We start from the raw sequence: 26,728 nt of genomic DNA, 5'->3' as shown, positions 1-26,728 counted from the left end.
GATATGAATTAGAGCTTAGAACTGATAACAGAGTAATGTACTTCTGTGTTATTACTGTACTAAAGGTTTCAAATTATATCAGTGGTTACAAGCCAACCCTTGAAAAGGTATCTATTTCTTTTTGGGTTTGTACCTAAGTATCCGTACCTACAGTAGAACCAGAGAATTTTTGTCTTTTTCTAGTTGGTTTTCAGTATGTTGGCATAAACGCTGATGTTAGTACTAATTACTGTCATTTTGCCCACAGTAGTTTTCTGGGATGTATATATAACACTGACACTGTTCTTCATCAGTAAAGGTCGTGTGACGATTAACCATAAGCGTAGAGCAGCCAGCTTTCTTTCCTTGTGGCTGGAGAGTTGCCAGGAATTGACCAGATGTTCTTTCCAGTGCTGGACATAACTGGTGTTGGTGTTGCAACAAGACCTGCTGGGCTGCAGGGGATGATGGCATTGTCACCATAGAGAGGCAAACTATCTTTTGTTGTAGGATGCATCTTTTAACACATGTTCACCAAGCTGCTTTTGTGATCAATTTGTGTATGTTTTCTCTTGCCAGAGGATGTTTTACTGGGAAATCAGTACGGAAATGAAAATAGAGATTAAAACTAATTTGCTTGGAATCTACCTTCTAATTCAATAACCCTAAATGATATTCACCTACTCTGTAGTGAACTTGAATAGATTTCTATTTTTGCTCCTGAATTAAGAGCCCTTCGAATTTAATGAAATTGTTGCTTAGCAATTTTAGGTAATTGGCTAAACATTCAAATCAACTTGAATCTTCCCTTGCAGTTTTGATAGAACAGTAACTTTGAATTGAATCAGTGGCTTCAAGATGAAGTTTAGTTTTGTATCAGGTGACCCCTGGTTTTGCAAATTAAGAATCAGAGGAAAACAATGATTTTTTTCACTTTAACTGAAATTTGGGAACCAATTCTTTATGAGTTCCCCTCTCCTAAGTAATTTTCTTATTCAAGCTTATTAGAGAAGCTGGCCATTCAGGAAAAAAAGTATTTGCACTGAACAATTCCTGAGTTATGACACTATTAACCGTGTGCTTCCTGAACTATTGCACTAAGCTTGGAGCCGCTGGGAAAACTCTGTTTCATAGATACATGCAAGTAAACTGGCACTGGGATAAAAACATTATCTGAGTCAGGAGACTGGTACCGTGCCTATTCTTGAACCCCAAAACTTCATCAGCCCAATCCTACTGATTAATTGGATGGGCTTAATTAATCCTACTGATTAATTGGATGGGCGGTGTTGAACGTGCATTTTCTCCCTTTGCTTTCCTAAACTAAAGAGGAAAGAAGTTGGAATAGAACATTGACCGCTTAGAAGGATGTTGACTTTGCAAGTAGGGAATTGGACTATAAAATCTAAGTTCACTGAGAGTGCAGGTTGTTTAGGTTACCTGTTGTCCTCCTTGCATTTGGGGCACACTGTTGTTATATGATCTTTATGAGACTGGAGAGATAAGTTCTGGGAGGATTTTTTGATGGCTTTTGTTGTTTGCTTTTTTGTGTGTATTTTTGTTGCTTGTTTGTTTTCCCTGAGTTGCTTGATTTGTGGCCCAGTCATAAATGGTCTGGAAGCTGAAAGATGGACGTTTTGTTCAGAGATTGTTGTTGACTGATACTCATACTGTCAATTTTTGTTTGGCATGACAGTCAACTATCTGTTCACAGATGGTCTGAAAAATGATACATTTGGCTCTTTGGAAGTACTGTCTGCTGCCTATTTAACCTTTACTCTTATTGTCTTGAAAAAATCTGAACAGTTTTGTAAAACACTTCCTTTAGCTTATGTAAAAAGTACAGGCCAACTAATGGGAAAAAATTCCAAAAGGCTTTTATGCAGTTTTCTTTTTCTAGCTATATATTTTCAGGGAACTTTAACATGTCTTTTGTGGCTCTGCACTTTGAGTATTTTGAAGGTGTGAAACCTTACTTGGAATAGTTCTTGGAAAGACTGTGAGCATTATGCAAAAAGGTGTGCTAGGCTTTTAATATTGCTGATAAGGCAGGTTGAAAGTGTAGACAGTCTGTAATTAAAGAAATCAAAAGCCAGAGATGAAATGCAGAAATACTTCAGCAGGCAAAAACTGTGTATATATTCCCTGAAGACGAAGAGGCATAGCAGGAATCAAGGCAAACTCACTTGGCTGACCTACAAATCCAAAGATAAATCAGCTGAAATGTTACCATTCTTGTCCTTATTCATGGAAGATAATTCAGACATTACCACAGTAAAAAACTGTTTAAGATGTATTAAACCAATTACAAATACAGTTGTTAAGGTAGGCTGGTCAAGAAGTCTTTTCATCAATAGTTTGCTATAGTTATTTTGTATAAATAAGTCGTAGAAAAAAGAATTACTGTTGCACTGCAAATTTGTCACGATATTCTACAATGTGTAAATATAGTTGGCTACAACAGCTTTTGAAATTGAAGATCTGTTCTTTCATATAGTTATGTTTATAAATGTGGACATAAAAATTTGATGGTGTGGCCTATGATTTAACTAGAAAATTGGACAAGGATTTTATACATGAAGGTAAATATGTACACAACTTCTTTGCAAGCAAATATGGTTTTGAAGATGTAGGCATGTAAACCAAAATTTAGTGTTGGGTTTTGGTGGATTGCATTAACTCCTTGTTGTATCTCTTTGTTGTTGCTGAAAGAAGAAAAGTGTAGGGTTCTTCCCTAATGGAATTACCACTACTTCCTACTCTTGAAAATGTATTCTAGTACATGCTGAAGACTAAAGTTACAAATAGATACTCATTCCCTGTGTGGGTATAGCATACGCAAATGCTAATGCACGCGCGTTCATTTTTATCTCTCTAACAGAGGAGTGAACGATGCTGTGTCCTCTGAAGCCATATATTTATTACAATGTGCCAAAAATAAAAATGCAATTTTATATTGCTGCTGAATTTTACTTACAAAAACAGCAACATACTGATTCTTGATTGTTTTTTTACTTCCTAAAGTGTGTTTTAGATTTTCTAGAACAAGTTGCATAACTGCAGTCATGTTGTTGGTGTTGAGCAAATTCTGAAGATTTTCTGGCAAGTGTGACCTTCTGATATGCTCTCCCAAGAGCATATCTTAATTGAAAAAAAGAAAAAAAAAAAAGAAAAGAAATCGTAAAAGTATATACCAGTCTACCTGTAGCAGTAACCTTTTTTTAAAAAATGTAAAAGGGAGAATTTTCAAATCTGAATAGTTGACTTTAAAGGAGGATTTTCTTTCTTCATTGTACCCATGTTTTAACATCTAATCTTGTAGATCATTTTTATTTGCAACGTTAATGTTATGAGTAGGACTTGGAATAGTATGTTGATCTTATGCATATTCTTCAGACATCTATCTTATTTCACACTCATTGCACTAAAATTATTTCACTAGACAGATGGATTTTTAGACTTCTGGATTTTGGTTCAAGTTTACAACATAATAATAATTTAACTGCTTTGTTCTTTAAGTTTCTATTATTAGAAAAATCCTTTCTAAAGCAACACTCATTTAAAAATAGTTTACCAACCTTTCCCATAAATATTTTGCAGAAATGAAAAACAGTAATTATAGCTCTATCTGTGTTACACTGTTGTGCATCAGCTGATGCATGTGAATCCAATGGGATTTACTTTACTAAGACCATAATCCCTTGACTTGATTTGATAGTTAGATTGTATTTGCTGTGAAGGCTTTAGGCAGAAGAATCAAATACATACTTGGAATTACTTCTGACGTGGGTGGCTACAAACGGGGATTTTCAGAAGCATATTTCTTAGAACAAAATGGTTTCAGAAGTCCCAAGGACCAGTGAAAGTGAAATTAAAAGCCTGAAATGCATTGGACTCTCAATTTCTTCTTTTTGTAATAATCATACTTTTGATACAGTATGAGCTGTTAACTCTTTATGAAACAACCCAAGGCATGGCATAGTGAATGATTAAATATGCCTCACTCAAACTAAGGTAGCCTGAAGATCACAGTTAGACTTGATAATTCCTACTTTCAAGCCTTGGACTGTTCATATGACCCATTCCATTGTAAATCTGAATGTGCACACTTGGTAATTCCTGACAAAGGAAGGACTATATTATTGATCAGATTTGCTGTACTTTATGCAGTGAGTGGGAATTCATCTTTTTACTTCTTTTCCTCTCAGTTAATATAAATTGTCTTATTTTCCAGTTTTGCCATTCTTTGGCTAGCTGATGCATGGCAATCTAATATCATAATTTAAGAAATGAAAAGAACAGAATCCTTGGCAGTTTAGATTTCTTATCGGTATTAGACTGCTTGCTCTCTGGTGCTTTCCTGTGAGAACATGTGAAACTCAATTACTTGCTTGAGAATCTATGACCAGTGAACATATATATCTTTAAAACTGTCAGCCAAACTTTTTAGTTATGTCAGTAAAGCCTTTTAAATTTAGGGATGTGTGTGTGTATGCACTATGTGCGCTATTTATATTGCAGAGGCTTTTTCAATTTTAATCTGTGGATGAAAATCTCTCTGCTCCATGCCTGAGTGTTGTATTTATTCTTTATCCAGGTCAGAAAGTACCACTGATGTTTGCCAACCCTAAGCTTTCAGGATTTGAGCTGGGCTGAATCATGAAGCTGGCTTACAGCCCATGAGTGTGATTATCAGAATAAAAGAAAAAAACACATAAGAGAGAGAACGTATTTTACACTTCTTTTTATGATTTGTTGTCTATTTTATGAGCAATGAATGTTCCCTTTCCGCCTCAGACTCTGAGGTTTGTTGTTACCTCCTCACATGCTGGAGTGGAATTTTCTCCCTTATTAGGTGCTAATACAGCTTCAGTGTATGCATTATTCACAGCATTTTAGTGAAACTGACTGATAGATTGTTTATCTGAAATGAAGACTTTTTTTGTTAGGAAGGACATTAGAAAGTAGTTGTAGGTACTCTTCTTAAGTACAGACAGATTCCCTCTAATTTGGGGAATTTAAATTATTTTTTATATAGATAAGTCATTCCAAATAGGTGATCATCAGAACTTTTGACAGGTTAGTTACTGTGCTCAGGAATCATGCCCTACTGTATTAACGCTGAAAGATAAAATGAAGTTGTTACAGTTATTTCAAATTGACTGAGAGGGTTTTTTTTTTGACATATTAAGCAAAGTAGAAAAGCAAGTATGCATTGATCAATTTCTTTAGCACACATAGTGCAAAATGTAACATAGTAGAAATGTTTCTGTTGGATGAGAGTGGCTTTTAAATGGGGAATTATGTGGATTTTTGATAGAGTCAAATTTGCTTAGGAGAACAAGAAAATGCAAAACATGATGGTGCTATCAGGAGTTTCCTGTAACTTTTGAGGGGAACAGTCTGTTCTCTATCTCACTGTGTCATGCAACAAAACCTTTAAATCTTGACCAGATTGTAGGAGTTCTAAAGGTGGTGGAAACAGTGACATATGGTGTCCTTCTATGTTTTTGCATTATGAATGGGATAGATAATGACATCTACCACTGGAAAGCGCTGTAGACTTTCTCATGAGAGAAGCTACCTAATGTATTGTTATAATTTGATCTGTTTGTGTCTTCAGATGTTGAGTTTCATGTCTATTTAGCACCTTTGTTTTCTTTGGTGATAGCTTCAAAAATATCAGTTTTTATAATAGTACCTGTAATAAAAACATCTGGAGGTGAAACTGGATTTTGCATAGCAATCTAAAGACAAGTGCACAAGCAGGGTGATTAAACTATATTAGAAGAAATACACTGAAACTAACAATGATGACAAGCCAGCATTATGTTTGACAGCATGTGGTAAAAGTTCTGTATCACCATTATGTGAAGAAACTCTATGTGGAAGCAGCCTGTATTCATCTCAACAGAGACTGTGGGGAAAAAAAGTTGCTTGAAAGTAGCTTACAGTGAAGATTATTAATGATTAGAAATATTGCTGCTATTTCTCATGTAGAAAGATTGCATCCTTCAGGACAGAAATGGGTACACGCTATGGAATATTTCCAGTTATTTCATCTTAGAGTCTGGATGTAGTCCTACCTGGGAAATGTCTTTCAATCCAGAAACCTAACTAAATCTTAGAAAATATTGGCATCCTGCTAAATGAGACCCTTCACCTGTCTCCTCTTCTGGAACCGCAATGAAGATGAGCTTAGAGGAGACCATGCATGCCTTTCCCCTGGTTTAATTGAAATGATAGTTAGCTTCCAAACTGCATTATCCCAATGATAATGCACTATGGGAAAGGCTGCTTTAAGACTGCTCATTTTAAAGATTCGTTCCCTAAGTATTTGCTTCTGCGTAGTAAGCTAGATAAAATTTCAACTGATTAAGTGTTGTGGTTTAACCCAGCAGGTGGCTGAGCATCATGCAGTCATTTGCTCACTCCCCCTCCTTCCCAATGGAATGGGGGAGGGAATCAGGAAAAAAAGCCGTGGAACTTGTGACTTGAGATAAAACTATTTACTAAGATAGAGAAACAAAAAAAGATAGTAGTTATGGATACGTATATAAATACATACATATATATGAATGTACATAACAAGTGATGCACAAGCAATTGCTCACCACCCCCTGACTGATGCCCAGCTCACCCCCAAGCAGCAGAAGAGAGTGAGATGAACTCCCACCCCTTCAAAACTCTCCTTCTGCATGATGTCATATGGTATGGAATATCCCTTTGGCCAGCTTAAGTCAACTGTCCTAATTCTGTTCCCTCCCAGCTCCTTGGACCATTCAGTGTAAATGGTCTTGGCTCTGTACAACACTGCTTAGCAGCAACAAGAAACATCAGTGTGTTATCAGCATTGTTTTTCTCCTAGAACTAAAACATAGCGGCATACCAGACACTCTGAAGATAACAATTCCATCCTAGCTGAAACTAAGACATGACGTTTGGCTATTTTGTTAATTTTTTAATCCACCTAGATTTACAGCCTCCATGGCTAAGAGTGTCTGAGAGCCTAAGTCACAGACAGGAATGGTGTTATGATAGGAACCGTATTATCAGTTAAGAACTGTTTCTAGACCCAAACGAGGTAGGAAAAAGTATATGTGGAATACCACAGCAGATCTGGCAATGCTGAAAGACTAACAGAAAACTGCTTGGTAGAATGATCCTCTGAGATAGATCTTAGAGGTATAATGAAACCTTTTCATTCCTTGTAGTTAGCATCTGAGCTGAGGCCTGTCTTGGTTCCCAAGTCTAGTCTGTAGTTCAATGCTGTTTTTATTAGCTGATACCTCTGCAGACCTATAAAGTTTTCTGCTTCCATTGAGAATCCTGGGCAGTGTGTGGCTGAGGCTGCTTATCTCCTCCAGCCTTTCATACATCAGCTTTGCATTAGCAGAATGAAAAACCTGTGGTTAATGAGCGAAGGGGCTCAGTAAAATTAATGATCTGTTTTTGCCATTGACTTCCACAAGATGGATGAGATTGTACATCACGTTTGTGTGTCGCTTCTTCACATACCATATATTTTTTGTTACCTCACCTAGACACAATTCCATTTATAGTAAGTACATTGTAGATTTGCTGTTGAGCTAAGTCTGCCTGTTAGCCTCATCAGCACTTTCCCTCAGTCCCATTGTCCTCTCCCATTTGTCCATATCCGTTAGATGCTCTGGACTGTTAGCTTGCTCAGATTGCAAGCTCTTTGGTAGTGGAATCACTTCTTTGTTGTCAAAGAACATTTTTGTCTTCTGAAATGTTGCATTGCATACTTTGCACAATCCCTCAGTAGACATTATTTTACACTTACATATAGACAGGAAAAAGTGAATGCTGTGTAGCCCTGCAAGGTTCTGTCTCTCGCTTGCTTTTTGCAGTAGGTGACATGCAGTTCCTGCTAGACTGGCACTAATTCCACATGTTCAAAGTAGTCAGGATTGAAGGCTAGCTAGAATTTGGATTACCTTTAGCACACACATGTGTGTTTGTAGTTATCTTTGGCACTTCCTTTTCCACAAACTACATGACTTTGAAAGTTAGGAGGAACAAAAACAATGCTAACCAAGAACTTGTTTTTGTATGTCTCTGCTTTTATGTTAATTTTACTGTGGTAATAAGTTTCTGTTGTTTTTTCTTTGTGTTTTGTTTAGATCTTTTCTTTAAGATTCCTTTCAAAGTTAGAATACCAGAAAGTAGCAGTGCCTAGTGATCTTGCTTGCTTACAGCTCCTTTATTTGCTACTTTTTCCAAGTTTCGTAAGATTCCTAAAATTAGCACCATACTTCTATGCAATTTGTATGTTCTTGAGTACTATTTTTCTTACGTGTTCTCACATTCTCATTAATGAAAAGATCTATTCAGTGACTGTAAGAGCTAATGAAATTTCTTTTGCCTGCACAGTCAATATTAATCAACTTTTATTTAGACTGATAATATGTCAGAATTCTCTTAGCATCAGGAATAATACAGTCTGCGTTCTGAATGGTAGATGTTCTTAGCTGTTGCTGTGCTGTCTGGGAGGGAGCTGCCGTATTAGTTTTGAATAGATCTGCTGATACCTATCTACATATAGTTTCACACTTACGTCTTCTGAAAAACAGGTGGATAGATAAAAATAATAGTAGCTCTTGTCTATGGCTGTAATGAAAAAATCAAGTATATAGTCACTGAAGTTTATCTAGTGAATAGTAGCAGTCATTATAAAACTTGAAATTTTAAATATAATCTAATCTGTGCTTGATGGGCCTGTTAATGATGTGAATGGTAACCATCTTTACCATGTGCTGGCAGTCCCTAGCTCCTTTTTCAGCTTTTACCAGTTAGTTTGGAATTGAAAAGCAAAGAACCAATGGTGTGCTAAACACCATTCAAAAGGTCTTACTTCTGGTGGTAGACCTAGTGAAGATAATCTGCTTTGCTTCTGGACATCTCTCCACACTGGTCAGTGATGACTGGAACATCTCCATCTTCATGGAGGACAGTTCTTCATTTGCATCTCTGTTGTAGAGCAAGTCCTCAGCATTGCCCAGAATGTCTGGTCACTGTATTTTGAGGTGGGAATATAATCAGTCCCTTTTTCTGGAACTGCTTCGTGTTTGTTCCATATCTATGCGGAAACATTTGGAGTATTATTGTGGAAGAGGGGTTGCATGGCAAAGACTCCTTTTTCTGAACACTGCAAGTCCCACCAACTTTGCCTGCTCTGACTTCAGCTGCATCAGGGAGGTCCTGGGACTCTGTGTGCTGTTCTCCAGTGTACCTGGTTCTGGCTTAAGGCTTGGCTCTGCTGTGTTGTTAAAACTACTGAATATGGAGCCTAGCTAAGTTCTGCTGTTACTCAAAACAAGTTGAGAGGGAGAGCGCTAAGGTAAAGCCAAACATCCATGTAGAAGGAAGCTATGTCTCCTTGTATACAAATAGTGACGATATAGCAGTGACTTCTAAATTATTTCCACCATACCATTTAGTCCTTGTAATTTTCTTTTTGGGGATGAAGGGTGGGGGGGAATCAGAGGAGAGGCTTTTCCTGCATACCAAGCTTTACACATCTTTTCTGAAAATTTTTGAGGTTGTAGTTAATTGTAAAATAGAAAAGAAAGAGAAAACAAGAAAGAGGGAAAAAGCAAGTAAGTGAAGTAGTGAAGGAAAGGCGCAGTGAGAGCTATTCAGTACAGAAAGCAGAAACCTGACCATTCCCTAGGCCAGCTCCAACATTTTACACCAAAGCTGTGAGTCTTGAAAAATCAAAGATGGAAAGAAACTACCATAGGTGAGGAACAGACCAGGGTAGTGGTGTAACAGTTTTTATTGTATGTCTTTATGCTCTCATGTAGGAGTTGCTGATCTCCCACAGTGATTGGTACTCTTTTTAGGGTAGTGTGTGATGCATCGCATTTCCAAATAATTTTTGAGAGTTCAGAAGAAAATGTCATAAGCCCAATTTTTTTCAAAATCAGTTGACAGATTTAGTTCTCCAACAGAAATCACTCCTTAAGTGTTTTGGGGTTCTTTTTTTTCAGAAAGAGCAATCAACCATAAATGTTTTTTGAACAGAGAAAGAAACACATCCTGGCATTCTGATTTGTTCGGTATTTAAAAACAAAGTAATAATGAAATCAGTAAATTTACTGTTTTGTTTTGAACAAATGTGTTACACAGCTGTTTATTTGAAGTCTTGTACAGTAGATGTACAGACAGTTAGCACGGGTGGAGTTAAATATACCTCTGCAGCTGCACGTGTCTGGTCATGTAAGTTCTTTTCATACACAATTGGGTATCTCCATGTATCCAATCAAGACATCAACATTAGCTACTGATTATATGGTTCTGACTGAATATGTTGCTTGGACTCCGTAAAAGCTAATTACTGATTAAAAATTGATGAAATTCTGAGAACCATAGAAGTTTGCTGAGTGATCCCCAGAGGTTTCCGTTTTTCCTTTCTTCCTCTTTTTATTCTTTTTGCAGCTAGCTGGAAACTGTCTCTGTAGTTTTCTCTCCCTTTTTCCTTTCGACTTACCAAAACTTCTTTTCCTATGTTACTTCCATAAAGACTCCACTGCTTTAATATATAATTTTCATTGTGACTTTCATTGCTGCAGTTAAGTGGCTAATTGAGCAGTTTATAATGTGTATGCCTAATTGCTTCTGTAAGAGGTTAACTGCGAAAAGCGTAGAAAATTAACACACAAAATGTTGCCTAGGTTACCTTTTACTAAGTAAAGCCTCAGAGATTTTGTTTACTTTGCTGTTTATGGGCAGTGAAACTCCTGAAGATGTGTTAATATGAAAATTCCTTCGATACTGAATCGTAGATATCAACTACAATGTAATATACCATACTTCAAACTTGGATTTTTTTGGGCTGACTGTATTAAATGTCTGTAGTAAAAATAGAAAAACACTAATACCAGCCTCTGAGAATACCTCCAATGTTCTTTTCACAGAATAAATAGATGCTTAATCCCCCTGTGCTATTTCTAATAATATACAGGCTTCAAAACAGCTTTTATGCCAAAAAAATTGCAAAGCGCTGGTCCATATGTAAGGGAATTTCCAGTTGTTTCCTGGACTCTACACTATGTGAAATGGAAAACAATATAGTGTAAGATCAAATCCAGCAAAAACCTAGAGAAAAATTAACTTCTCAAGAGTTTGTTTTCAGAGATATCGGTTTTTTTAATTGGAAGTAATCATTTTATTAGTAATATACAGCTACAACAAAACTACAAATGAAAGAAACAATGGTATGAATGTAGTAAGAAACTTTCTTTATTTTTGAAAACATTTCTAGATGAGTAAATTCATGACTGAAAAAAAAGTTGTCATTTTAAGATGTGTGGGGTAATGCTGCAATTGGCAAATTGTTGCTTTCAGTCTGTAAATGTGTTTTCTGTATACCTTCCCACCTTCTTGTCACTACAGTGGTAAAAAAAAAAAAATAAGCTGTTTGTTTGAACACTCTGACTAGTAGAGCCTGTCCAATGCTGCTTTCATGAAGGGAGGAATATTTCTTCTGTTGACCTTTTTCTCCTCTGTATTTAAACTATTATCCTCCTCTGATTCCTTATGACACACAGCTTCTACAATGTACCACTCTCCTGTTTCTAAATCATACTCGCTTTGTGTAGCCTGCCTGATTACAGGCTCTGTACGCCTTTGGGTTAGTCATGTTTATTGTTTCTTTCATACTGAGGAGAGACCTGTCTTGATGTTAATGACACAAGCCAATACTCTTCATCTCTCTAAGAACTGAAAAATGAACCAGGTAGATGTCTGTATTATTTGTGAAGGGCAAGACTATATTGTACTGGTTTTGCATAATTACTGTTGTCTAAGTGATTATGGTTGAAAGACAAGCGTTCTTTCTTTCATTAATTTTTCATAAATTTTTCATTATTTTTCATAAATGCTCCAAAAAGCCTTCCATTTAGTAGTTATTTATACAGTATTTGAAGAAATTTGATTCCTCTGTTAATTTTAATTCTTGTGTATGTGTTTTTTCCTCACAGGATTTAACAATTCTGAACGTATGTGTGATAAAGAGTTCATAATACGCAGAGCAGCCACTAATCGTGTCCTGAATGTCTTACGTCACTGGGTCTCCAAGCACTCTCAGGTATTCTTCTGTTGCACTTGTCCTTTCCATATGTAATACGTAAGTGGAAGAATGCAATCTGACGTCAGTCAAAATATGGAATTCGTGTGCTTTGATTCTCTCTACAAAGTATTGTGGGGCTTTTCAGTTGAGTTACTTTGAATGTGTTGAAATGCTTGTGTTTGCATAAAGATATTTATATATTTGGTCTGAAGCGTATCTGTAAGGATGTACTAGTCCTTCATTTTGGTCAGTCTCCAGCCCACTTCTATGAATCTGATCACAAAATGGGATAACTAGTAGAATTTCTTATTAAGCAGTGTCTATTAAGCTGCTAGGTAAGAAAAATGTTGGAAGATTTTGGCATGCATCCAAAAGGCTATCAGGAAAATTATTGAAAGAAACAGTAGAGGGAAGGATGGAAACAGGGACAGAAAAAAAGAGGAAACTAGCAAGAGAGCATTATGGAAGCACATAAAACATCTGAAAGCCTTGGAAAGATGATACTTTGTGGCAATTATTGACTGCTTTATCACTCCATGTTAATAATCAAGAGCACTTGATCAAAGCAGGGTTCGTTGCACAGCTGACTGCAGCACTCTCCTGTGTCAAACCCTATTCCTTATAATGGATTTAGTTTTCATTGAGATCAAATTTGCTAGAGAATGAAGCCAGTAGGAAATCCCTAAGTGTGAAAACTGGTAATGTTTGAAAAGCTGAATAGCCAAAAAGAGATTTTGGCATTGTACTGTACATGCTATGTCCCTGCCATAGTTATCAATAAGTGAGTGCTATGAGTCAACCTTCTGCGCTAATTAAATGATAGTCATTAGACTTTTGTCTGCATTAAGTAAATCTCTACAACTTGCTGAACTGATGTTTCAGTTTCAAGGCTGACCCTGATTGACTTTTGATGGTTCTCTCACATAAACACAAAGTAACCATGAAGAGTGTAAGCACTCTCTGTCACTGTGTGAATTTAACAGAAATATTCTTTCTCTCCTAGAAATGAAAATGTTCTCTGTTCCCATATCTAAGGCCCCCAATGATATGCAAAAATACAATATTGTCGTGATTATTTTTGCACCAGCTTTTACAGAATATTACACAATTAGTATTCTTTTAAAACTATTGTGGGAATTAAGGTAGTGGATAAAAGTCCAAAACAATGAATTTTCAAAGAGGAAGCTGTTACTTGAGCTCCGTATTCATTACTGCCTTTTGTTTTTTCCATAGCAAGGGTGGCATATTTTAATTCTCTCTCTCTTAAACCACTATTCTAGTATAGCAAATATTTTTAAATGCAAGGGCTTTGGCACAAAAAGTAATGAATGCTACAGTAACAAAGCATGTAATCAGCTATTCGTGTTGTTTACTTGAGAGATGAGGGACAGAGGAAGGACACAAGACCGAAGCAAAACAGAAATGACCGGCTAGCTTCTGCCAGATAAAAAACCAAGATCAGGGCTGCTTTAAGGAAGGCAAGTGAAGAATTACTGTCTGGCCAAATAGTATGAAATGTTGCCAGTGAAGATAGATAGTCCTTGGAGAGCAGTAGCTCAGAGCTTCATTTTACAGTAACAACACAAACTGCAAACCAGAAAACCCTTAGCCACCAGTGTCTGCTGAAGGAATGCTTACTAGATTTCCAAAATGATTAAACAATGTAAGCACAAAAATTTGATGGGGTCAACAGACATGCCAAAAACTTTATTACATTTTGAGGTATTTGCAGCATTCACAGGCCCTCAGTATACTTGGAACATCCTTCACCTTCATTGGCAGAAACGGGCAGATTTTATTCTCTTAAAAAAAAAAACTTGCAAGAGAAAAAAGTTGACAATATAGGTTGGTATTTGCAAAGATAAGCATGTCACTCAGTGTGCTTTCCTGATAGCATTTTCTCTCCACTTGACTTTGAAGTTGCACTTGCTGCAAACACTCCCAACACCAAATAGAGAGTTTCTGTCCTCTGTGGGAAACCCTTCTCCTTGTGATATGCCTAGATACTTGTCATAATTGCTAGCCTGTGCTGCTGAAAAAGGCCATTTCCTCATTAGTGGATAAAAAGGTGCAAAGACATTAGATAGGTGAATTGTGGAGCATTGTTCAGCTTTCTTTTCAGACTGCTGGCTGCTACTGCACATGTGCTTAGTTTTGCGGCATATGACTATCTCTGCAGGACGTGAGTAACTTGGTTCTGGTGTTCTCTGATCCACCAATAACAGTAATTTGTTTACAAGTTATTTATTTGCCTGAATTATTGTACTGATTTATAGTGTTTCAGTGCCAAGGGTATACAAGGTGTTGTACAGTCACAAAAGAGTATGTAGTCTATGTTCAGAAATGTATGCAACCATCTGTCGTAAGTGTGCTTGCAAATTTTATCCAAGTTATTTATTCCCTACCCTCCATTCCTCCCTCTAGATCCCTTTGGCTCACTTCAGTGTTCTGCTCTCTAGCGTACAATAACACAGGTCAAGGTTAGTGCATGAACCAAGGGAGAGAGACACTGTCCAAACAAATAGTTCGAAGCTTTGTATTTCCTCACTTTCCTCCATCCAGTTCTTGGCTAGGTCTTCAAGATGTTTCATCTGCTGAGCTATGGAATTAATTAGCTTTCTGCAGCATCTTGTAATTGTGTCAAAACCACAGTTGTGGATGATTTAGGTATTTTTTAAGCACGTGTTTTTAAAAACTTGTCTGATCATGGATGCTCTTTAATATGTAAACTTGTCTGTGTGCAGAAAGCAGAATCATTAAAATTAACATTTCAGCCTGTTCAGAGAGAATATGCTTTCATGAAGCATTTCTGTTATCTTGAAATGATCTTAAATAATGTTTAGAAAAAGGACTAATTATTTTTAAAACTTGGGTCATTCACTGTAGGAGCCTCATTTAAATTCTGCGTAAATATATAGCAATGCCAGATCTGCAGCTCTTTCAGAAGGGCAGAAGGAACTAATTAATGTCTCTAAGAGCTCCCAAGGCACAGACAAAAATTTGGAACAAACATACTCATATAATGTGATATATACTTTCTGCTTTTTGTTTTTACCGCTCTGAGCAAGGAGAATCAAACCTGTATTGCTGATCCTTTTTTTTTCTTTTTTCTTTTTTCCTTTTTTTTTCGTGCAATGAAACACTTTCCAATTTTTTTTTTTAATTTACATTTTGTTCTTTTCATTCTCTTTAACTCCTCTTTTTTTCCATGCTCTTCTCTTCTTCATTCAAACACCGCTAGGCCAACAAAGCTTTCTTTTTCCCAAAATAACAGCTGCGTGTTCATGTTTACATTTTGTTTTTAGAATGTAATTGAGAGGAACAGCATAGGATTCTCTGGTTGTAAACAGTGAAAACACAAATGCTGAGGCAGACATTTACTGTGAAGACAAGAGCTTTGATGAGAATGGAAAGGACTTACGAAGACAAAACTCCCACTTAACTCCTGTCAGAGATGGAAAAATAGGAAGGGAAAATGAGACAGAGGAGAAAGTTCATGCATGATTTTTGTTTTCCTGGTGAGATCTTGCAGCCTCGTTTTCTTTGTTTAACAATACTTTCTTTTATCTAAACACTTCAAGATACAAAATGAATATTTTCTGCTTTTGTGGCAAGCAGATGGAAATGGAGTTTGTCCAAGGAGAAAAATTTTGCATCTGCTGATGAGGAAAGAAAAGCTGGCTTTTCCAGACTTCCCAGTTTTGAATGACAGTTTGGTTCTTGCTCCCGCTGGCTTCTTTGAAGATCTCAGCTGGAATGAATTGGAAAATCTTGACTCTGTTAGAAACTACATTACTGCCAGATGGGTGTAAGTGAGTTATGAAGTTACCACAGGATCTGGGGAGCAGACCAAAACTTGCATTTTAAGAGTATAGATCATGTTTTTGGCGCCTGACTCCTGTCTTGCTCCAGCTGTGAAATAACCTTCTACAAGTCATCTCCTTGCTAGTCTGATTAGGCCATGTTGGGTTTTCAAAAGGTTTCTCAGATGTAGTTACTGATCTTGCTGTTGTTGCTACTGATATTGGGTAATATGGAAGGAAGACGCCAATATATAGAAAATTATCCAAGAAAGTAGGTTGCTGTTAGGCACCAATAGTTTTAGTACATCTAAATGTACTAAATGCATGTGAATTGGCCAATCCCATTTTGTACATTACAACAAAAAAAGACATGAAAATTAATTTGTATGAGCCCCATTTGGCTCTTGTTTAAAGGCATAATGTAATGAGTATTTTACCTGACAAAGTGATTATGAGTTTATTGTAGAAATATGGACAAATCACACTTATGCCACATTAACTCTGTAATAATCTGTATTTTTCTTACAGCAAGATATTCTGTATTCTGACTACCTGTGAAGTAAACCCTTAAGACCTGTGGTCTCTGTCTTGAAACAACAAAGTTGTTTCTGGTGCTTTTACTGAAGTAGACATGTAAAAATACTAATTGAGAACTGAAGAAACAGAGGTTGCCACAAGGTGAGGTAGAGCAAGGGAGCTGCAAGTGAGCATTCCAGCATACTGTTGGTCACTCAGTAAAAAAATGAAGTTTGCATAAACTTACTCCATGTGCAGCATACACATGCATATTCAGTAGTAGTGTACTTAATTGTTGCTGTGCTTTGTCCAAATATTGCAGAAGGATAAAGGTTTGATATTCCATGACCCTTTAGGGAGGATGAGTCACCCTCAGAACAGTAGCCAAGCTTGCAATCAGTCAAACTAATTAGAGGTACGCTACCCTCACTTCTGCTGGAGCATGACAGATCTGCCCTCACTGAGGTCTCCCTGCAAAGCTCCTACTTGTACTATGTCCCAGAACTTAGAGGCAGAGATGCCACATTTCCTATCAGTCCTGATTACTTTAATCTGACAGTACCTAGTGGCTAGATTCTTCTTTCAAGGTTCCTTCATACTACCAGGTTTTACAGTTCTTGGATAATGAAAGGTTTGTATTGTATACACGGAGAATTGTTCAGTCATGCTGTTAATGTAGCTTGTACTTTTATCCTAATTGTATTCAACCTGGAGTGACAAGCAAACACTGATACTATAGAACCAGAACTGCCACTCTTCTCCAAATGACGATTGTTTCTTTGCACTTGAAACTAACTGGAAGACAAAGCTATTGTCCTTTGATTGCTTTCTGAAATAAACTAGAAGTTTAGTGATGCAGTGATGCATTTTTCTGATCGCCAATTTTAGTATCTTTTATCCTTTTTTTCCCCAAACATGTAAATGCTTTGTTGCAAGTGTATTTATAAAAATTTTATGCAGCAGAATTGTATGTGATAGTTGTGCTTTTATGCAAAAAAAGGAAATACTGTTGTAGAGTTCTGCATCACTGGAGTAATTCCACTTAATTGTGATAGGGTTTGATCTTCTATGTAGAAAATCAGGAGTTATCCTGCTGATGTCATTGAAATAATTATCTATTTACACTTTGGCATAAGAGAAGATATATTAAAATGGTAAGGAAAAATCTATCTATTTAAAAACATACCAATTTCATTGTAAACAGTTTTTCAGTAGATCTCTTTCCACTCCTGGACATCTCCAGTGTTGGGCTTCTAGCAAGATTTTATCGTTATCCCGTCACTTTTAAGTAATCAGTTATAGCCAGCAGCAGTGCTAGTCTTTCTCAATGTCTGTGCCCGTCTGCTATTTTCAGTTTGCTGCTGGCAATGGGGGCAAAGGACACTGAGTCTGCACACAGTATATCCACATCTTATGAATACTCACAGAGGCATCCAAAACCTGACTCTAGATGTACATGTAGTTTTCCCTTCACATCTGATATTTTTAATCCTTCATTAGATTTTTCTTCTCTGCTCACTAATTAAACTCTTATTTCCTCTCCATTATGGCATTTTCTCTTCAGATATCTCTAAAAATGTTCCTTTCTCATAGCCATTATGCTATCTCCCCAGCAATTTCTGTCTTCACTGATGTTTCTTCTTACTTGGTGCCTCTCTCTTAACCTTGCATTTCAGAAATGTGACTTCTTGTTCTTTCGGCATGTTTGTCTTTTCTGCTTCCCTATGTTTCCTTCAAACACCTCTCTCTTAGGTTTCTCGTTTGTCATTTACGGATTGAAAGATCTTCACTATATAGTTATTCAAAAGATGAAGAGAATTTGCTAGGAAAAGACTTCAGTGCATTGATTCTTCTTGCTTGTAGTGATAATATCAACTATGTCTGGAAAACACCGTAGGTTATACATGCTTGTGCTGGGAATTTGAATTGGAAAGCAGTCAGCTTTCTTCCTTCCCTTCCTGAAAAAAGGCTTCCAGCTTCAGATGCATTCTTGATCAGTGGATTAGTTTTCTGACCATTTATAATGATGCAGAGTCATGCAAGTTTGGGTGTGCTGCTCCCAGTCAGCCAAGTGTGCTTGCCACATTCAGTGTTTCCACAGAGCAATAAAGAGAAACTAGTAAAATTGGACCAAATGTATTCAGCAAAGACTGTCACAAGGGAGTAGCATTACATTTATCGTGACAATTTGTACTCCTCCTACTCCTCTTCATGTGGCAATCAGAATTCTGAAGCTAGTCTCACAGTAGTTGTTTTTTGTTAGATTCTTTTTCTTGCATTGTAAGCAGACACCTGAAAATTTAAAAACTTGGCTCTATTTTGAGAGCTGAACTTAGGTGAAATTATTTTTACAGGTACCATGCATAGGTTTGTTATATAGTCTGATTTATAGTTTGTTATATAAGTCTGATAATGCAGTTCTCTGAAACAGAATTGTTCCCACTGGCTTCTTTGAAGATCTCAGCTGGTTCTTTATGATCACTCTTTGTACAGTTCCCTTGCCTGACTAATTGAGTGGCCTTCTGCTGTGGAGTCATGGCATCAGTGGACAAAGAAAGGGTAACTGATGGACCTGCAAGGCCTTTGGCATGGTCCCACAATACATCTTTATCTCTACACTGGAGAGATATGATTTGAAGATGGATTAAGAATTGGCTGAATGGTTGCAGCCAGAGGGTTGTGGTCAGCGGCTCTGCATCCAGCTGGGGGCTCATCACAAGTCATGTCCCACAGGGCTATGTCTTGAGACTAGTGCTCTTCAACATCTTTATCAATTAGATAGAGAATGAGATTGAATGTGCCCTCAGCAAGTTTGCTGATGACACTAAGCTCAGTAGTGCAGTAGATACAATAGAAGGAAGAGATACCATCCAGATGACCCGGGCTTGAGAAGTGGGCAGATAAAAGCCTGCCCTTATAGCCCAGAAAGTCAACTGTATCTTGGACTGCATAAAAAGAAGTGCAGCCAGCAGGTCAAGGGAGGTAAACCTGCCCCTCTACTCTGTGCTGGTGTTGTCTTACCTGGAGTACTGCATCCAGATGTGGAGTCCTCAGCATAGGAAAGACATAGACCTGTTGGAGCTTGTCCAGTGGAAGGCCACAAAAATGATTCAAGGCATGGAGCACCTCCTCTATGAGGACAAGTTGAGAGAGCTGGGGCTATTCAGCCTGGAGAAGAGAAGGTTCTGGGGAGACCTTCGAGTAGCCTTTCAAGTATCTAAAGGGAAGCTACAAGAAAGTAGGGGACAGGTTCCTTAGCAGGGTTCGTTGTGATAGGACAAGGGGAAAAGGTTTCAAACTTAAAGAGGGGAGATTTAGGTTGGATATAAGGAAGAGGTCTTTTATAGTGGGATCGGTGAGGCAGTGGAATAGGTTGCCCAGAGATGCGGCAAGCCCCATCCCTGGGGACATTCAAGGCCAGGCTGGAAAGGACTCTGAGTTGGACTAGATGACCTTTAATGGTCCCTTCTGACTAAGGTTTCTATGATACTGATGGAATTCAACAAGGTCAAGTGTAAGGTGTCCAGTTCCGGTGGACAAAAAGTCAGACATGAGCCATCAGTATGTATTGCAGCCGTGAGGGCTAGCTGTATCCTGGGCTGCATCAACAGAAGAGTGGCCAGCAGGAAGAATGAGGTGATTGTGCCCCTCTTCTCAGGTTTTTTAAGGCCCCATCTGGAGTACTGTATCTAGGCCTGTGGCTTCCCAGCACAAGAAGGCTGTGGAGATGTTGGAGCAGGCCCAGAGGATAGCCATGAAGATGACCAGAGGGCTGGAGTACCTCCCCTGTGAGGACAGTCTGAGAAGGCAGAGGGTCTTCAACCTGGGGAAGAGAACGTTCTGGTGGGATCTCATTGCAGTCTTCCACTGCTTGAGGGGAGCTTATATGCAAGAGAGAGACCAAGTTTTTACAGTCTGAAAGTGGGAGGACGAGGTAGAGTAAACTGAAAGAGTGGAGATTTAGTTTCGATGTTAGGAAGAAATTCTTTACTTAGAGGGTGCTGAGGCCCTGGCACAGGCTGCCCAAAGAAGCTATGGATGCCCCATCCCTGTAGGTGCTCAGGGCCAGGTTGGATGGGGCCCAGGGCAGCCTGATCTGGTGGGCAGCCCTGCCCACGGCAGGGGGATTGGAACTATATGATCTTTAATGTCCATTCCAACCTCAGCCATTCTGTGATTCTATGACGTACTCAAATATTTTCCAAATAAGTTATGTTCTCAGGTTTTAGCTCCCTTTTGTTTCCCGGGGTTATTCAATGTTTCCTAACATTGTCTAAGCGGAGAATGTTTCCTCTCTCTTAAGAAAATTTAAAGAAAGGGAGGAGGAAATGTTCTGGGAGTTTCACATGGTGAAACCTAAAAATCATATAACTACCCCTTGTAATAAATGAACATATTTCTTGTTGAACCTCACTGGCTCATATAGTTGTTTTTCTTGCTTTCTGCTGCTACTGTCACAGTCTCTTATCTTCTGGGGAGTGATTCTAAATCCCTTCTTTTTTTAATTTTTCACTCAGCTGCGTAGGCTGCTTCTGAAGCACTCTCATACTGCAGCACAGCTTTTCTAGCTCCTCCTGGCAAGGGAATGTGTATGCACTTCCTGAAGAAAATGGTACCATCTAGTCCTGTGGATGGTACTGACCAACAGGCTGGTTGCTAATTTACTTAAAATGTAATCATACTGAATTTGGTGCTCTTTAGCTGTAAAGGAGGTGTTGGTGTTTAATCCTGATAAGCAGGTAAGCACTAAAGTTGCTCACTTACTTCCCCCAGTTCTCTTTCAGTCCATAAATGACAAACTTGTGAGCCAAGATGAAGACAGTCACTCACTTCCTGCTGACTAGTGCCTAACCAGTCCCCAAGCAATGACAGCATACTGGCCAGCTCCCTCAGATCTATCATTCTACGTGACACCAGGTGGTATGCGACATCCCTTTGGCCATTTTGGGTCAGCTGTGCTGGTTCTGTTCCCTCTCAGTTCCTTGTGAACCCCTGTTGCCTGTGCTTCGGCAACCCTATGTATTCACCCTTGCACGCTGAGACCAAAACCCTGGTCCGGGCCAATTACTGCATGTGGGCACCAATATGGTGAACAGCAAAATGGCCTTTATTGCAACTTCACAGCGTCTTATATAGCCCCGTTAACTTCGTTTACGCCCATTAACTGAGCAGGGGAGGTCCTGCCACGTCACATCCTGAATACTTCGCTTATCGCCTACTACAAACCCCCAGCTCCTCACTGGCAGAGCAGTGTCAGAAGCTGAAAAGTCCTTGGCTCTGTGCACCAGTGCTCTGCAGCAAATAGAACATACCGAGTATGTTACCTCTGTTGCTGCACTGCTCTACTGCTGCAAACTTAAATAAGTGATGCTTACCATTGTGCTTTTGAGCAGCTGAGAACTTCATACATCCTATTCTTATCCTGTGTGACTCCAGGGCAGCCCTCCTACTTAACTCGTCAGCTGTCTTTTTTATATTTGCACATTTCATAAGTGATTTTGTACTGCAAATATTAAATGAAGTAGAATAATCTTTCCACATTACTGACAATAATGGACTTACAAATAAAAATTGAATTTCTTCTTGGAAATCTTACATAGTTTCTCTGTTTAAGCTGACTGTAAATCTGAATAAAACCAACAAATCTTTAGGCTAATGTGGACTCTAAAATATATTAGAGTTATGTACCATTTCATGAAGAATTAAGTCACTGTCAAATTGAAATCTGCCTGATAGAAAACTCAAGACTTAAGCAGTTCTTGCCTGACTGACTACATTCCTTCTGAAATATGTAAAATCCAATTGAAAGTCTCATTGAATACTGATAAGGTCCAAATTCTGAGCAACTGTTTAAATGTAAGCCAATATAGCAACTTGTGCTCGCCAGCCTGTACTTGTACTCAGCAGAAATTAGGGAGCCTGTTTGCTTCTGCCAGGCCTGGTGGGTGCTGCAGCCTGCCTTGTGCTGAGTTTGATCGCAGTCTTTTTGCTACTCCTCCTAGTGCTGGCATGGTGGAGACTGTCAGGTTAGAAATGCTGAAGAATTAGGGAAACATAAACAGGTGATAACAACAGATAACAAATACCACAAGATTAATCTAAAACTAGATAGAGATAAATGACATACACAGTATATCTAGATTTATCTATATTTACATTTCGATCTATACATACCAATACTATAAATGCCAGTATAATATATAAGTAAAAATTCTTGTATAATGTTCATAATAGAGGTAGATCTAATTACTTATCTAAAAATGTTTATTGGAATTGGTATTTTTTTGGTGTGTTTCTATAATTCTGATGTTAAACTTTCTACAAGAATTTATGTACATTAAATTATTTCCCTAGATTTTTTAGACTTTCTTTGCCCCTGTAACATCTTAGGAATCCATACATCCCTAACATTAACTGGAAAATACATTATCTCTGCAATTTTCTTTTGAATTCCACATTTCTTCACTATTCTTTTCTCCACACAATATGAGAAGCAGCTCACGCATTGTAATAATTAAAAAAAACCTCCAAGCACAAAAAAACCTGCACAGAACAACAACAAAAATGACAACAACAAAGAAAACAACACCAGAACAAATCTGGGGCTGTAAGACAATACTTGCTGAAAGTACATCAATAGAGGGCTTTCTCTGTCCTATAGGAAAGATTTGTCATTTCTTGGATATATTGTACGCAAAAAACCCTGTTCTTGTGTCCAGGATACAAACCATTGAGCTATTGAGCAGACAGTATGCTGACCAGCAGGTCAAGGGAGGTGATTCTGCCCTCTACTCTGCTCTCATGAGACCTCACCTGGAGTACTGCATCCTGTTCTGGAGCCCCCAACATAAGAAGGACATGGAGCTGTTGGAGGGGGTCCAAAGGAGGGCCACAAAGATGATCAGAGAGCTGGAGCACCTCCCCTACAGTGACAGGCTGAGAGAACTGGGGCTCTTCAGCCTGGAGAAGACAAGGCTCTGGGAATATCTTGTAGTGGCCTTCCAGTACCTGAAAGGAAAGCTGTGGAGGGACTTTTTATAAGGGCATGTAGGGACAGGACGAGGGGAAATGGCTTAAAACTCAAAGAGGGGAGATTTAGACTAGATATTAGGGAGACATTCTTTACTGTGAGGGTGGTGAGATACAGGAACAGGTTGGCCAGCGAGGTTGTGGATGCCACCTCCCTGGAGGTGTTCAAGGCCAGGCTGGATGGGGCTTTGAGCAACCTGGTCTAGAGGGAGGTGTCTCTGCTTGTAGCAGGGGGATTGGAACTAGATGATCTTAAAGGTCCCTTCCAACTCAAACCAGTCTATGATTCTACGATTCTAACATTAATACTAATTATATTGATTGATTAAGTCTGTGCAGATTTTTTTCAAGATTTCTCTTTTAGCTGAATTTTGATAACTTCATATTCCGAATGGTTTTCTTTTAAAAGCCACTAGAGCAAACATAACTCTCCTGTAGTTCAGTTACATTCCTTGTGCTTTCCCTAATTACTCCCATTTTTATACCTCAAATAAATAAATAAATCTCTCTTCTTTTGCAAACAAGCTAGAATAGTTCCTAAAGCAGGCATTTTGGACAACGAGTACAGGAAATAACATTATAAAACAAACACAGTGCAGTACCTGGAACTATTTGCGCTTATTCTTGAGATATTTGTCTGGCATTCAGTTTTTTTTATCCGAGTGTTAGCTTTGAGCTTAATATAAGTATTTTTGAAGTCTACTCTATGGCCTGCCTGTCCCTTCCTACCTTAAAATTTGTACATTGCTCTATTCTTTGATTTTCTCCAATATCAGGTATCAATAGAAATTGTAGTTGTGTGTTCCTGTTCTTCAGTTGTGGTCCTGTGTAAGATATCAGTCTCCTTTAAAAATAATTAAAATGCTGTTAAATTAAATGTAATGAAATGTAGCGACGGTCAACACTGGTCTGATTTATCAAGACTATATAGATTGGATACTGCACTGTGTCAAACAAAAAGCAGATCATTCCTAAGAGAAGAGTATAGAAGAAGAAATAGCAGAGGTTGAGAGAGGTAAATAGAGAAACTCAGTAAATGGTGGGGAAGAAACAGTATCCACTAGATAGTAGTCTTAATATTGGAACAAAATTGTTTTTCCACTTTTTTAGCCATTGTAGGTCAAGAGAAGATAAGACATAATCTGTAACAGAAAGTGTAAGTCATTTCTCCGGTTCAGCAATAGATTAAAGGTCAGAAAAGTAGATAAATTGTAGTCTTTCGGGTTCCCACTTTTGCAGCCTGTTCTTTTCAACAGCAATCAAAGTTTACTTAGGTTTTCATAGCTAATAGCACACAAAAAGAAATAGGAAAAACTCACAAAACTGTATCCTTTCAGTTATTTGATTGAAATAGTTAACTAAAAAAAAAAGAATTGTTTTCCTTTGTAGGATTTTGAACTAAACAGTGAGCTGAAAATGAATGTGTTGAACTTGCTGGAAGAAGTTTTGAAAGACCCTGACCTTCTACCACAAGAAAGAAAAGCTACTGCAAATATACTGAGGTAAATACATTTCTGTAAAGTTAGTCTGTAGTATGTGGAATAGATATGAGAACATGTATTACAGAATTCACAAGATTTGTTTTTCTCCAGAGTATTTCATTTTGGAGGATTAGTAAGTGCTTCATTTGCTGTAAGAACAAATTTGAAGCACTTCATCCAGCAGCAAATAGCATACTTTCAGGTTAATTTGTAGTGACTGTGGCTAAGTATACATACATTGCACATATTGTACAATAGGAACTAAAGAATAATTAACCAAATAATTTGGATATCTTCAAAATGGACTAGGGAAAACTTAGCCATGCCTATTATGAGGAATGTTTTAAAATTCCGTTGTAACTTCATAAGTCTACACAAACATCAGGTATCAGATCGTTTCAAGTTTCATTCAGAAAATGGTCTCTTAAAAAAAATCTGGCAGCCATTGGTTCAGTCTTTATGCGGTAGGGAAAAGTGCTGTCTAGTAAAGCAGGAAGATCATTCCCTATAAAACCCCGAAGAACTCTTATCTCAGTAATGAGCAGTCAATGCTGATAAGCTCTTGAGAGGCTGTTGATAGTCCTAATGTGTCATGACATAGTCACTAGACCAAGCTTGCACTTTGTGTTGACAGTTGTGTCTTAACTACTTTGGGTAGCTTAGACAGAGAAATTCTAGTTTAATTAGTGCCACAGAATAAAAGATCCTTAAACTCCTGCATAATCAGAATTATTTAACTTGGGGTTCAAAGACCTTATTTTTAAATTTGGGGTTGTTGTTACAGAACTGAGTGTCTAGTCATGCTAGACAAAGCCTTGCGTGCGTTTGTCATTGAAAGTACTTCATTCTAGTAAGTGTGAATGTTTTAAAGTTACTGTTTTTCATGTAAATTATTCTAAATTACCAAGAAACAGTAAGCCTTTAAAGACCAGATAATTCTTAAAATAAGACAATGAAAAAAACACAGATAAATCTATGATATGCCTAGTGTTTTCATAAGTATTCTGCTGGAAAACTAACAAAGGTGCAATAAATGCAGTGTGTCTGAATTTTCTAAGAACATTTCACAGGTTTCCCCATCAGATATTTATGTGAAAAAGAGTGTCAGAAGAGTAATGCTCAGTTGTTCATCTAGTGAAAAGAAAATCAAAATGGAGAAAAGAAACAAAGTTTTTAATATAAGCAGTTTGTGTTAATAGGACCCTACTTCATTTTTATGTAAATAGAAATAGATCTTTTTGTTAATTATACTGTGTGTGCTGTTATTCAAAGTAAAAAAAGAAGTTAATTTCATGTATTTCCTTGGAAGAAACTGCAAGAAGAGCACAAGGAGATTATTGTGTTATACTGTAGCAGGGTTTAATAATTCATCTGATGGTAAAGGTTCTGTCAGATTGCTCATAGAGGAGAAAGTTACTTTAAGATCTTTAGCTTCTTGAGAAAATATGAGTGTTCCTGGCAAAGTAGTGGAACAGATTATAAGCCTGCAAGTATACAAGGTTGTTACCAATTTCCTGTATCCAGTTTCAAATTAGGCAATTTCCATTAGGTGATGCATCCAAAAATGAGATGTTGGTAATTAAGTGTAAACGGTGAGTTGCCCCTGTTACATCCTGCTATTCTATGAAGTAGCGCGCATTGTTTTTTATCTCTGCTTGTAGTAGTTGCTTCTGTAGTATCTAAACACATTCTTTATGCTAGTGGCTGTTCTGTGATTTTCAATATTTCTTTTGTGAAAAAGAAAAAAGTTAAATTCTTTGAGAAGTAAATGTTCTGCAAGTTAACTTTTTAACTGGGAAATGAGTAGAAGTAAAAGAAGAAGG

The 26,728-nt window shown here is 37.7% G+C and overlaps 1 protein-coding gene across 6 annotated transcripts in view; it reads left to right on the top strand.

Moving 5' to 3' along the window:
- The window catches only part of RASGRF2 (Ras protein specific guanine nucleotide releasing factor 2), a 129,201-nt gene that overhangs the window by 85,351 nt on the left and 17,122 nt on the right, over positions 1–26,728 (top strand). For all 6 annotated transcript variants that reach the window (XM_021380890.1, XM_021380887.1, XM_021380886.1 and 3 more), the window contains 2 exons: positions 11,988–12,094; positions 24,814–24,926. In XM_021380890.1, coding sequence (XP_021236565.1) covers positions 11,988–12,094; positions 24,814–24,926 — 220 coding nt within the window. The remainder of the gene's footprint in view (positions 1–11,987; positions 12,095–24,813; positions 24,927–26,728) is intronic.

This window comes from Numida meleagris, chromosome Z (assembly GCF_002078875.1).
Source record: "Numida meleagris isolate 19003 breed g44 Domestic line chromosome Z, NumMel1.0, whole genome shotgun sequence".
In the NCBI taxonomy this organism is placed as follows: Eukaryota; Metazoa; Chordata; class Aves; order Galliformes; family Numididae; genus Numida; species Numida meleagris.
The sequence above is the reverse complement of the archived record's forward strand: the minus strand, read 5'-3'. Positions and strand labels throughout refer to the sequence as shown.